Source organism: Letharia columbiana, assembly GCF_014066305.1.
Source record: "Letharia columbiana isolate WasteWater2 chromosome Unknown Sc0000046_s0, whole genome shotgun sequence".
Taxonomy (NCBI): domain Eukaryota; kingdom Fungi; phylum Ascomycota; class Lecanoromycetes; order Lecanorales; family Parmeliaceae; genus Letharia; species Letharia columbiana.
The window spans coordinates 81,699-94,151 of NW_023501090.1; the positions used below are offsets into that span (position 1 = coordinate 81,699).

The following is a 12,453-nucleotide window of genomic DNA, read 5'->3' on the forward strand; positions in this document are numbered from 1 at the left end:
CCGAAGTGATGGTCAAAGGGGTTGCACTCGCCCTTCCTCCTCCTCACAAATCCGAAAAGGATGGTGTGCGGAGATATGTGATTGGAGTGATGATACTACGGCGGACGACGGCTGACACTACGACAAAACCAAAAAAGAATTCTCTTTTCGTTTTTTTCTTCGCGATTTCTAGTAACTCTCTTCAAAATATTCTTTTAAGAATATTCTTAACTCTTCGAAAGGTACTTTTTAAGGCACTTTTTAGGGGATACTCTCCGGGGTACTCGCCCGGGTACTCTCCGGGCTACTCTCCGGGCTACTCTCCGGGGTACTCTCCGGGCTACTCTCCGGGGTACTCTCCGGGGTACTCTTCCGGGTACTCTTCCGGGTACTCTTTCGAGTATTCTCCCGGGTATTTACGACGAATAAATATTTTATAAAGTTCTTCGCAAAAAAAAAAAAAAAAAAAATTACGGGACTTTCCGCGGAACTTCCCGCGAATTTTTTTTTTTTTTTTTTTTTTTTTTGCGAAGAACTTCATAAAATATTTGATCGTACAGAGGTCTGCACCGAAAGTCCTGCACCCGCCAAGACTCTTGCGCTCAGACTTCGGATAACGCCCCACCTAAAGGGCTATCTGGACAATACGTCTGGAGTTCTTCGGAATCGCACCTAGCCCTAGTCAGGTTCGGGGCTTACTGCCCCTATCAAGGCTAAAAGAAGTACCTAAAGTCCCATTTATACGCTATAAGAAGATATTTTTAGGCTTCCCCTCTATAGGGCCGCTTTCCGAAAGTAGGGTTAGGGCTTTACTAGTGCGGGTGCAGGACTTTCGGTGCAGACCTCTGTAGTATTAGTTATTATCCGTCGTAAGTACCCGGAAGAGTACCCGAAAGAGTACCCGGGAGGGTACCTTAGAAAGTACCTCGAAGAGTACCCGGAAGAATACCCCGGAGAGTACCCCGGAGAGTACCCCGGAGAGTAGCCCCTAAAGAGTGAGAGAGTTACTAGAAATCGCGAAGAAGAAAAATGAAAAGAGAATTTTTTTTTTTTTTTTTTTTTTTTTTGGTTTTGTCGTAGTGTCAGCCGTCGTCCGCCGTAGATACTAGGGTCTTACCCTTGTCACGGTGGTAGCCAGTGATTTCGCCCTGCAGTGAAGCGCCACGAGCGGGGCAGTGCTACCTCTTTTAGACACCATACATTGACGACTTGCTTCTAAGGTGCAGTACACTGCTTTCCATGTGTTCTAGATCTGCATTGTTCTCGTGGTCAATCGACTCAATGTACAGCTGCCCTGGACGGTCTCTTTTCCTCCATGTTCTATTACAAACTTGAACTTCTGTCGCTGGTGAAATTGCGGCGGAAAGCCTGTGGGGCGCAAAAATAGAACGATATGCAGAGCTGGCCTATCACCTTTGCACTGGGCTCTATAATCAGCCTCCACCACTGAGACTGAGACGAAAACACTTCCTAATATAAGGTCTAACCTTTCATGGAGAGCTCTTAGAGTGCTCTTTTGGGGCCCCCAACATCTACGAGCGTATCGTAAAGGTGGTCTACGGTTTGGTTACTTTGCGCTGACCCACCGAAGAGATCCCCGCAACTGTAATGCAGAGCAAGCATGGATCCCATAACAGCCCTCGGCTTACTATCCTCAGTGTCACAGCTCATCCAGACCAGTAATTCTCTTTTGGAGTTAATGAAGAGTTTCAAAGATGCCGAGAAAGAAATCCTTGAACTTTTCAATGATGTCTCGATTTTTGACGAAGCTCTCAAGGGCTTCGATCGCGTGTTGCGGAGCCGCCAAACGAGACACAACATATCTGCAAAAGTCATACATAGCGCGCTTCAAGACGCTTTCGGAACAATCCAAGATCTGAAGACGAGATTGGTACAAATGTCGAAGTCCGAAGTCTCACCTATACGTCGAATGAAATGGGTGCAGCACAAATCGGGCCTCAAAAAGCTTCACGACCGCATCAAGGAGCAGAGTGCAATGCTGCAAAGTTTTTTGGCATTAGCGCATGCGTTCGTAGCCCCATCTTCCAAAGTGACTGCGGATTGACTCATACGAGTCTTTAGAGAAACATTTCTTGCGGTCTGCAGCCAACATCCAGAGTTCCTCCAGATCGGCTCAACAGACGATGGAGAAAGCGACTCCGCATCTCTCCAGGATTCCATAATGTCTGAACCTTCAACGCTTGCATCTGGTAGCTCGAAATCCTCGCTTCGGAGAATATCTATCGATACTACTGCGTCATCTGTTGGAAGTTCGACCTCGTCACTACAGAGGCTTTCAATTGATACCTCACCGACATCTCCATTGGTCCAGAGTTTTGTAGACAGCGTCCACGTCCACCACGAGGCGAACCAAACGACAAATGTCGACGGTCATTCAACAGACGCATTGGAAATTCGTCGAGCGTGCCGATATGACTGTTTTTGCAAATGCCACGCACAGAGTACGCCTATCCCAATTAGAGGTTTGTCGAAGGTCAAACCGCCGCAGTATCAGTGCAGCGAGCCCAGCTGTCAAGGTGCAAAATCAATTGGGGAAAAGGTTGTGGTCCCTTCTACATTCTTCCGCAAAGCCATTTCACAGGTGATGTCATCCAAAAGTATCAAGGTTCGCTATGACCTGAACACTTATCGAATGGTATCAGAGGGGTCGGACGCAATGCGATATGTAAAGCATGGAAATTTGGAGAAGCTGAAAGCCTGCATCAAATCTGGAGAGGCTACTCTATGGGACACGGCGCCAGATGGATGGTCTCTTCTCCACGTGAGTTCAATCATGGGAAAATATGAGATAAGCTTACAGTATTTAGACCGCTGCCTACAATCGACAACTACCCATTGTGAAATACCTTGTAGGACTTGGTGCTGATACTGAAGCTGCTGACGTTGGGACACGGTTGGTTGCAGTCGATGAATGCTTCCAAGCCCACGAAGCTAATACTTGCGAATAGCAAACCTGCTGACCTAGCTATCTTGAAATCGCTGGGCGCGGACTCGACACGTGTTGAACAAGACATTGTGGAAGTTTTTTCTCAAAAAGATGACTATATCAGCGATTTTGAATTCACGCCGATTCACATTGCTGTTCTCGACATTTATAAGCCTACAGACGTGGAGCGCCCAACGCTTGAACAGTAAGGAATTTCTTGGACTGCGCTATTTTTCCTATGCGCAGCACCCTTCCTGAGCTGTGAGAGCTTTTCTCCTTCCCAATCGTGTTTTACAGCTCATAGATTGTATCTCGCAACTCCTGGTCTTCCCTAAGTCAAGTAATACTGACTTAGAAATCAGGCTCATAGAACTCGTCGACGATGCTAACAACGCTCCTGCAGGAACGGACTGGGCTAAGTGGAAAACAAGATACCGAAAGAGGTCCCCACTGTTCGGTGAAATCATTGAGCTCTTTCGAGCTTCGGCATCCGAGAAACCAAAGACTCCCAAAATCATTCACAACCTCCTCGATCAGAAAGACAGAAAGTACTGCTGGACGCCCTTACACTGGGCCAGTTCGGCTGGACGAACAGACAAAATGAAGATCCTCATAAACCACGGCGCAGACCCTTTTATATTATCAAATTTGGATGCCAACATCATACACGCTGCAGCAGAGTCTAAGGCACTGAGTGGCTTGGTTAGCGCTCTTGAAATCTGGAAACAATATCCGCAGCGGCTCAATATCAATCAGGCCAACCGCTGGGCAGAAACACCGTTGCATGTGGCTGCCTGGGGGTCTGTGGAATGTGTTCGGCTTCTTTTGGAAGCAGGAGCGGACCGTAATGTTCGACAAGAGGACCAGCAGGTTCCGCTTCATTGTGCGGGTTTATCGACGCGAGGTGATATCAGACGAGACATTGTTGCTCTACTTTGTGGCGGAGAAAGTGGACCGCATATCAATGCGCAAGATGTGGACGGCCGGCCACCAATGTTCGATTTCTTAGATGATCCCAAGTGCATGGAAATGTTGATCGATGCCAGTGCGAGACTCGATGTGTTAGATACCTCCGGAAAGAGCACATTCCATCACGCGTGCATACAGGACGAGACCGAGTCACTGAAATTGCTCTTACGTCTATCTCCTCCTGACTCCGTAATGGTCACGGTGAAAGACCACGACGGCAACAGTGCGCTCATCCACGCTCTTCGTCACGGCAGCGCAGAGAGTGCGATGATTCTGCTAAAACTCGATAACGTGGGAGACATCGTCGGTCAAGACGGATGGGCGGCAGTCCACCACGCTGCGAAATTGGGCAATGCCGACGTGTTGGAGGCGGTTTTGAAGCATTCGAGTTTTGTGAAAGGCATGAAGACTATTGACGGGAAGACTGTCGAGGTTGTCGCTATGGAGTCGGGGAATTGGTGTGGGAGAGTGAAAGAGCTGCTGAGGAAGTACAACTCGGTGACATGATACGTCCGGAGACTCGACTCGATGTCCCGACGGCAGGCAAGCCGTCAGGAAAAGTGGCAGCCCGAGGCGCTGGAGGTCCCATGTTCTCACGTCGATTGGGGCATCGACCTGGAAATATTTGTCATTCACGTCTAGACTTGTATCAAGAAGAGCATTGGACAGCGGGGAACCTCATGGTCGGTCTGCTTTCAATGACCATTTAGGGATTTGCGAAATCGATCAAGCTCCAACAGCTCCACAACACTCAACGTACGGCGAGGTCCCTGAACCGCAAACTTCGACGAATCGACAACCTTTTCAATCTTCGTACCCAAAGCCCTCGCGAAGAGATCTCTCAATCAACATGTTCGGGTGCACAACAAAGAGCATAACTCAAATTCTTGAACCCATCTACCAAAGGAACCCGATCCTCAAAGCCCACGCCTCCAAACACAACCACTATGACCCATCCACCTGCCCCGCCACCCCTCTCCGCACCTCCACGACACCCACCCACATCCTCCGAGCCCATGCACCCTCGCGCACGAATCCCATGACACTCGGCGGCATCTGTACGTCCCTCCATCCAGCTCACCAACGACCACACCGTGCTCAATACCCGCCAACTCAGAGGCGAAACCCTCATCGGTCGGATCCAGCCTCCGCGTTGCAAAGACGGGTCATACCACCCACGGCGAGGCAGATGTCCGGTCCGGTACGGTTAGGGAAAGAAACCCCACCCACGCACGTCTCCATTCCGTTGTGTAGAGGAGGCAGGGCAGAAGGTCGAAAGACATGGATGGAGAGCATTTGAAAGCCGATAGGTCGTACGCCCTTCGCGATGGTGAGGGTTAAGCACGGTAGTTCGGAGTATGTGAATGGAAATTGCGCGGTTCGAATGGAGGGCTGGCAGAGGAGAGCGGAATGAGAGCTCGTGTATATATAGTTAACGAAGGGGTTCTTACCCGGACACATATCTGCAGCACTTTGAGCGATCTTCTTGGAGAATATAGGTAGGGGAGGGGAGCTCCACGGCGCAGCTAGGCGAAACACAAGCGCTGGCGGTCAGAGGGAAGCGAAGCCATGATGGGCTCGTGGTCAGGGAGGAGAGGACATTTGCGTTGGCAAGTCTTGCCCGAGCTTCAGGGAGTCCTGGTTCCTACGCATCGCGACCCATGGCGAACAAGAAGGGATAGCGAATAAACACTATCGGTACAGATACGACGCGTATGGTAGGCGTGCATATAATACAGTTGCTCATCTAATCAACCTTCAGCCCCTCTAACCTCGCCTCGGTAGAAATCACATCCATCGCCTGCCTCACCTCCAGCACCCTCCTACACTCACTCAACCAGTCCCAGCTCAGCGTCTTCGCCCATCCATCCAGCGTATTCATCTCTCTAGCCGCCTCATCTAGATTCCCCTCTTCCAGCAGCGTTTCCGTTCTCGTAAGGATACTTTCTACGTCATCGCCGACCGTCATACCCGTCTTTTTGAACATGAATTTACTCAGCACGAAGCTAGCTGCATGGCTAGCTACGCCGGCATCTTCAGGTAGGAGAGATGCTTTCCGGACTTCGGCGGCGACGCGGCGGAAACGGTCGATGAGTTGGGCGGTAGTTGGAACCCCGCGTTGGTAGGCTGTTGGGTTTATGGAAGCGATGGCTGCGTTAACGACGGCGTCATCGGAGGCGATCTCTTTAAGGGCGGCAAGCTCACGAACGAGCGGGCGAGGACGATCAGCGGTCTCAAGACTAGAGCGCACGGCTTCGACGGCGACTTGCAAGTGTTGGGTCTTGAGGTTCGCATCAATGACCGAATTCCAGTCCGCGGTCAGCTTTTCGAGCTTGGTTACGCTAGATGAGAGGTCAGATAGTTTGGAGAGGCGACCGTTCCGTTCGGTTTCAACGCGATCGGTGACTTCGTTGATAAATTGCTTTTTCATGGCAACAGCTTGCTGGAGGAGTTCATTGCGGAGGCGCTGCTCGGAAAGTTGTTGAGCTCGTTGGCTTTCATTATGCAGACGCTCTTGGTAGGATTGGACTATTTTTTCCCGCTCCGATTCGAATTCGTCTTTCCATTTGCCATCTTGATCCCTCATTTCCTCTTCGAGGCGGCGTACGAGCTCTTTGGCTGCAGTGTCAAACTCCGTTTGGGTGGATCTGATTTTCTCTTCTGCAGACTTCCTGACGGCTTCCTTTAGAGACATTATACGACCACCAACACTTGCAAGAGCCGTTTTTGCTTTGCCAATTGTGGAATTGTATTTGTGTGAGGCGCCATCGGCATTTACTACGGTAATGATATCGTTGATGATCTTCACTAGATCCTGCACTATGGGCTCATCGGCGTTTTTGATCTTAAGTGGATCGATGCTCTCCATCGGCATGAACCTGCTAGGCTCATTTACCTCTGGTGGTCTTTTGGATGCATCTTTAGAGCTTTCTGAGGGTTTTGGAGGAGGCGGAACAGGCGCGGGCGGCTTTGGTTCTGTGGTTGGCGGTGGTGCTTTGGCAGGAGCTTTTTCGGCTTTCGCCTTTTCACTTGGAGGAGGAGTCTTCGGAGCCGATCCTGCATCATTCTTCGCCTTTTCAACTGCCTTGTTCTTCTCAGGTCCTGTAGCAGTAGAGGGTGTCTGTCCGGCAACCCCTATCTTGACCTCACCTTGATTCGCATCCAAAGCGCTCATATGGCGGCCTTTCGTCTGCAAATCGGTTCCCTGATGTTCCTCACCAGCAACTTTCCAGGATACCCCACTTTTGCTCGGTATCGTGATCTTATTGCCAGAGTCGGGGAATGGACGATTGGTAGGATTCGTGAGTTTTGGGAACCGTCTGCGGAATTCTCTTTCTTCAAAATAGAGCACCGCGTCTTCTCCGAATGGGATGTACTCGGTGAAGAAGTCATGAAAGTTGTCTGAGCGTAAAGAATAGAAGGTCCCGCCTGCGAAACCCAGAGCACTTGCCAGGATCAGGAACGAAACGGTATTTCGAATCCATCGAGACCTTCGCCTGGGTGGAGGTGGAGGTGGAGGAGGTGGAATTGCCGCAGCAGGCTTGTCCGATGGTGGAGTAGTTGGAGGGATGGGAGCTGCACCGGTCCCCGGAGGCACTGAGGTAGGTGGTGCTGTCTGAGTCTTGCCTCCAGGCGGGGTTGGAGGCATAAGAGGAACATTTTGAGGTGGTACCGAAGCGTCAGAGGTAGGTGTAGGCGGTGAAGGTTGCGCAGGGGAGGCGGATAGTACAGGCCCAGGTGGAGGAGGTTGGGGTTTGGTTGCAGTGGTGCTCTGTGTTCCAGGAAGAACGATAGCGTCGGAATCGTGTATGCTAGGCTTTGTGTTTGTGTCTATGTTTCTTCTATTCGCAAAGGACCTCTGCAGAGCCAACTGTCAGTGCCAGTTCAAGCTCGTGTGATTGCAGGAGGTGTACCTGGAGAATGATCTGGTTCAGACGCGTTCCGGGCCATTGAGTCCTAGATCTGGGGCAAATCGGCCTTCGGACCACTTGCCTGGTAAGAGGCAGAGCTTGGTGAAGCATTGCGAGCTCTGCGCACCTTTGCGGAGAAGGATTACTTGGCAGGGAAGCTGTCAGAAAACTTCCCATACCTAAGTCGCGGAATGTTTCTGGAGACTGATACGCTAGAGCCAACGAGGTTAAAGTGTGTGCCAAGACTGGGAATGAGAGATGACTCTCAGCTTTGAATCTTGCACACTTTTGCGCGTACTGACCAGAACGAATTGGTCAATATATTCATGTCGAGCAATGCTACATGAAGGATATTCGACGCAGGAAAATGATTTCTCCTTCATTGAGATTCATGCCGCTACACCCCTTACTTTTGCTGGCAGCATGCCTGCAAAGTTCTAGAAATCCCTCCACGGTCCTGGGGAATTATTGATAGTCAAGTAGATGTGATAAATATACACTATGATGGTATCGTAACGCCTACAGCAGTAGGATGCTCGCTGAATCGCATGACCGATGAACATGGTATCCAGGGTAAATCTACAACCAAAACAGCCACCTCAACCCCTCTATTAAACCGGCGAGGGTGCCACGGACAAGCCGAACAATTACCACCACTAGCCAGACCATCCACATGATGCCTAGTAGAGTCCATTCGACCGTCGCCCATCCTATCCTTCTCAGGTATCTCAACCTCCGGCGGCGTCGCCTTAGGACAGTGTTTATGCTATCGTTCAGCTGTTTGATGGCCAAGGTATGTGTAGTTGTAAGCTCTGTGCTGAAGGCGTCTGCATCATCCGCGGAATTTCTCACGAGGGGTGTGAGCTTATGGGTTACATGCTCGTCGATAGCATTGATCTGGTCATGCAATTTCTCAATCGTGGTGTGAGAAAATTGCTCAGCATCATCCCTCAATCTCTGGGTATTTGTCTCAATATTGCTGATCACTATCCTTGCAGCGAGTAATGGCTCCTGTGACCGAGAGACGTGTGGTATGGGACCCTTGAACATGTCCTCAAGCCTTTGAAGGAAGGGTGCGGGTTTTTCGGGGGCCTCCTCCGCTCGGCGGGATATTTCGTTGGCTTTCACTCCTGACGAGAGCAGCAAAGCTCTGACTCGAGCAATATCGCGCTTATTAACAGTCCCGCGTACGGTAGAGACGCCTCGATCGGAAATGCTCCATTGTCGTTTGCCTTCCAAGTCCGGGCGTCCTCTCAATTCTCGTGGCCTACTCTCTAGACTTGCGAGACCAGTGGGCGGAGCTCGTCCAGTCCCTGCTTTGCCAGGAATACTTAGCATTGCGTTGAGCCTTCTGTCTGCACTGCGTACTCCACGTTCTGAGCGGCTACTACTGCTTTGGCGAGAGTCTTCATCATATGTTCGTTGTGTCCGCGACCCGACTGGAGAGGGTTCTCGAGAAGAAGGGGGCGATATCCCCCTCAGATCAATTTTCGGCGGCGCAAGACGATCAAATCTGCTTGACCTTCCTCTTTCACGTTGTGCTAACTGCTGACGGGTGATGTGATCGTGATCCGGAGAAGCCTTAGTGGATTTAGCGGATTGCTCATCCCTGTTGAATGACGATCGAAAGCTTGGAAGATTGCTCATGTAGTATCTAGGTTTGTCGCTGTTTGTAGACACTTTTGACAGGCTTCCTCCTCCATCTTTTGTTGTGGTCCGAGATAGGTCATTCTTTGGACTACTGTCTAATCCACTCGTGTCACCATCGTCCATGTCCGATTCCTCAGATGCTGCGTAGCTTGATGCTGGAGAAGTGACCCGAGAAGCATGATTGTTGTCTTTTCTCCATAACATATCGCCAACTTTAGAGACCTCGCTGCCTACCAGCTCTGCAATCCTGCCGCCTTTGAAAAGTCCTCGGAGCCTAGAGTCGGATCCATTGATGTTCTTGATGCTTCTAATGGAATTGCCATCTAGAGGCCTGTATTTAATGCCTGCAGCTTCAGTCTTGATTGGGGTGAGTAATCCATTGCTTGATCCCGTTGGTTGCTCCTTGCGTAACATGTTCGCCAGTTGAGATTCGTTAGTAGTCTGCCGCGACACATCGGTCATCCCACTTGAGTCTGGATCGTTCTCGCCAATAGTTCGCCTATTGACGCTCCGAGAGCGATCGCGCCGGGAAGATCCCATTCGAGATGTCAACGTTTTCTTAGGTGAGGCTACCGCCGATGGTGGGCTTGCCGGCGGAGATAGGTTAATTGAGATGCTAGGAACGAATCCAGGTGCCGTAGGAGAGTTAGGCGCTGTCGGATCGAGGTCATCTGAGGGCATGCGATGATAATGAAATCGGTCTTCGTCGAGACTTGCCCTGGCTGCAATTCGACGCTTTTCTATAACGGGCACGTCGGTTGTCATTCGTTGGGGAGCACTTGGACGAGGTTTGGCGTCTCGATGCCTATATTTGTCCCTCATCCCGCCATCATGAGGCTTCAGACCAGGCTCCCCCGTCGCATCTGTGTCTTCTTCCGGGCTCTGGTCAACTTGACGGCTAGCTTCCACCTCCTTAGCAAGCATTTCCATCATCTGCTTCTCCAACGCGGCACTCTCAAGATTATCACGGCTACCAGCATAATCACGGCCACGGTTTTGTTTGCGGCGGCTCTCCCGGTGAGAATCGTCCGAGTCTGAGGAGCTTCGAGATCGAACGAGCTTCTTTGGCCATCTGGACTTACGATCCCGAGAACCATTGTCTTCCGACAACGGTGATCTTTGCTCGTGCACGTCTAAGCTTCGACGTCCTCGGTCCTTGGAATCCTTACGGGAGTGACCGGCCAATGCTCGAACCCTATCGGGAGATGCATGTTCTCTGACAATACTCTCGGAGCGTCGCACTGAGCTTCTGTTCGACTCGACACTTGCTCTCGGCGTATTGTCTTTACGATTTGGGTGACCTGTCGTAATCTTCTTGCCCGAACGATCTTCTATGTGATCGAGATTGTCATCCTGGGTGAGCCATTGCGCGTCCGCAAGCAAGTCCCATGAAGTAAATTCCCAATCCATACGCGGTCTTTCGACTTTTCTGATTTGAGAGCCTGCCGAAAGTGGAACGCGCGAAATCTCTAAGCCATCGGCCACAGGATACTCGCCACTAATTGTGTCCAGGGATGGCAAGGGGAAACGTTGGTCGATACGAGAGACACCGTCTTCTCGCTCACTTGCAACTGTATCTACCCAGATCTTTACTCGGTCGAGGTCTTTCCACCCAGCTGCTTCAGCATCCAGAGGTCGTCTTTCACGAAATCGAACTTTTCTGTTGCGGATATACTGCAGTGGATTGTAGAGTCTTCCAAGGCCAGTCGATGGCTCACCTTCGTGCTTTGCAGCACCTTTGCTCGTTGCTGGTTTGCTCTTAGAGTTTGTCGGTATTGGAGGAAGATACTGCAGTAGCCTTCTGTACTCATACATCAATTCTATCGCGACTCTTGCCTTGTTCGCGCGTGAGAATGTAGCATCCGACGCATCGAAGACGACATCATCGGCCACCCCAGCGTCATAATCTGGCAATAGTGTAGAGTGCCTGTTCCCAACCTGTTCTTTCTGCGAGTGTGGTGAACCGGATCCAGACCCTTTGTTGCTGGAAGATCTGCCTGATTTTGGCGATATATTCCTTGACACCTGTCTCTGCTGTTGCAAATGTTGGCGTAGACTTCCTCCGCTTGCGCTGTTAGGTAGCCCGAGCGTTTGCTGTCCCGAAGATATGATACGCCGGGCTCCAATTGCATCTCGAGGTATGAGTAGGCCACCACTGCTGAAGTTCCTGCGACGACTTTCGCTGAGGTTCAACGCCAGGGTGACGATCTGGGCAGGGTCTGTATCATGGCCAATGGCGCTTCTCCCATTTGATAGCAATACTGGATCCGTGCTAGTGGCAGACCCGGCAGATGTACCATTGCTATTGAGACTTGAGCGCATGCTTTGCCTAGCAGCCGATTGTACTGAAAATTGCTTGTCTCTCTGGAAAGCTCCATTTTTATCTGTATGATCCGATGAATGGACGTTGATGACCTCGGTAGCTAGCGGTGAGCTTCCCAAAGAAGGTTTCTGGCGGTGTCTCTGATGAGCGCTTGCACGCTTAGGCACGACTAAGTCCCCTTCCTCAGCCTTCCGCTTCCCTTTCACATCTCTAGTAGTATCTGGTTCCGTATACGAGGAGAGTCTTGTTTCCGAAGCAGGAGCAGGGGTTGTCTGTAGCAGGAACCCTCCCGAGCTCCTCGGTCTATGCCTCCGTTGTAGGGGCTCATTTTGGGCCAGATTCGCGGTTAGAGTAGCCTTGCTTTCGGATTCTGTTGTTGCTTGATCATGTCTCAAGCTATTGGTGCTATGGATTCCACTCGCATTTGGTGATACCCCTAAGGCGGAGGGAGCGGACGAGCCGCTAGATTCGCCGGACATGGCATCTTAGAAGCGTCGCAGAGAGAACTATTGGAGAACTCATAGCTTTCGGTGCGTCCTGATCATAGCCGATAGAGAGAGTGAAAGTAGTACGGGTCAATGAAGGGAATGAGATAGTGCATTCTCGCTGGGCCTCGGCTTTAATCCATTTCGCCCGAGTGAAGCGCTTGGCGCGCTCAGCCCTATCGAAAGAGC

The 12,453-nt window shown here is 50.8% G+C and overlaps 3 protein-coding genes across 3 annotated transcripts; 1 reads left to right on the forward strand and 2 right to left on the reverse strand.

Annotated features, from left to right (window-relative positions):
- Positions 1-1,600: 1,600 nt before the first annotated feature.
- HO173_010150 (uncharacterized protein) lies at positions 1,601-4,402 on the forward strand (the record flags this gene model as incomplete). Its single annotated transcript, XM_037312036.1, has 5 exons — positions 1,601-2,007; positions 2,062-2,761; positions 2,808-2,893; positions 2,949-3,131; positions 3,289-4,402. 5 exons carry the CDS (start codon positions 1,601-1,603, stop codon positions 4,400-4,402), a joined length of 2,490 nt encoding a protein of 829 aa, XP_037161050.1.
- Positions 4,403-5,642: 1,240 nt separating this feature from the next.
- Positions 5,643-7,917, reverse strand: HO173_010151 (uncharacterized protein; the record flags this gene model as incomplete). Its single annotated transcript, XM_037312037.1, has 2 exons — positions 5,643-7,754; positions 7,810-7,917. The coding sequence occupies 2 exons, from the start codon at positions 7,915-7,917 to the stop codon at positions 5,643-5,645; spliced, it is 2,220 nt and encodes a 739-aa protein (XP_037161051.1).
- A 468-nt stretch (positions 7,918-8,385) lies between these two features.
- HO173_010152 (uncharacterized protein) lies at positions 8,386-12,258 on the reverse strand (the record flags this gene model as incomplete). The annotated part of the gene is made up of 1 exon (XM_037312038.1): positions 8,386-12,258. The coding sequence occupies one exon, from the start codon at positions 12,256-12,258 to the stop codon at positions 8,386-8,388; it is 3,873 nt and encodes a 1,290-aa protein (XP_037161052.1).
- Between the last annotated feature and the right edge of the window lie 195 nt (positions 12,259-12,453).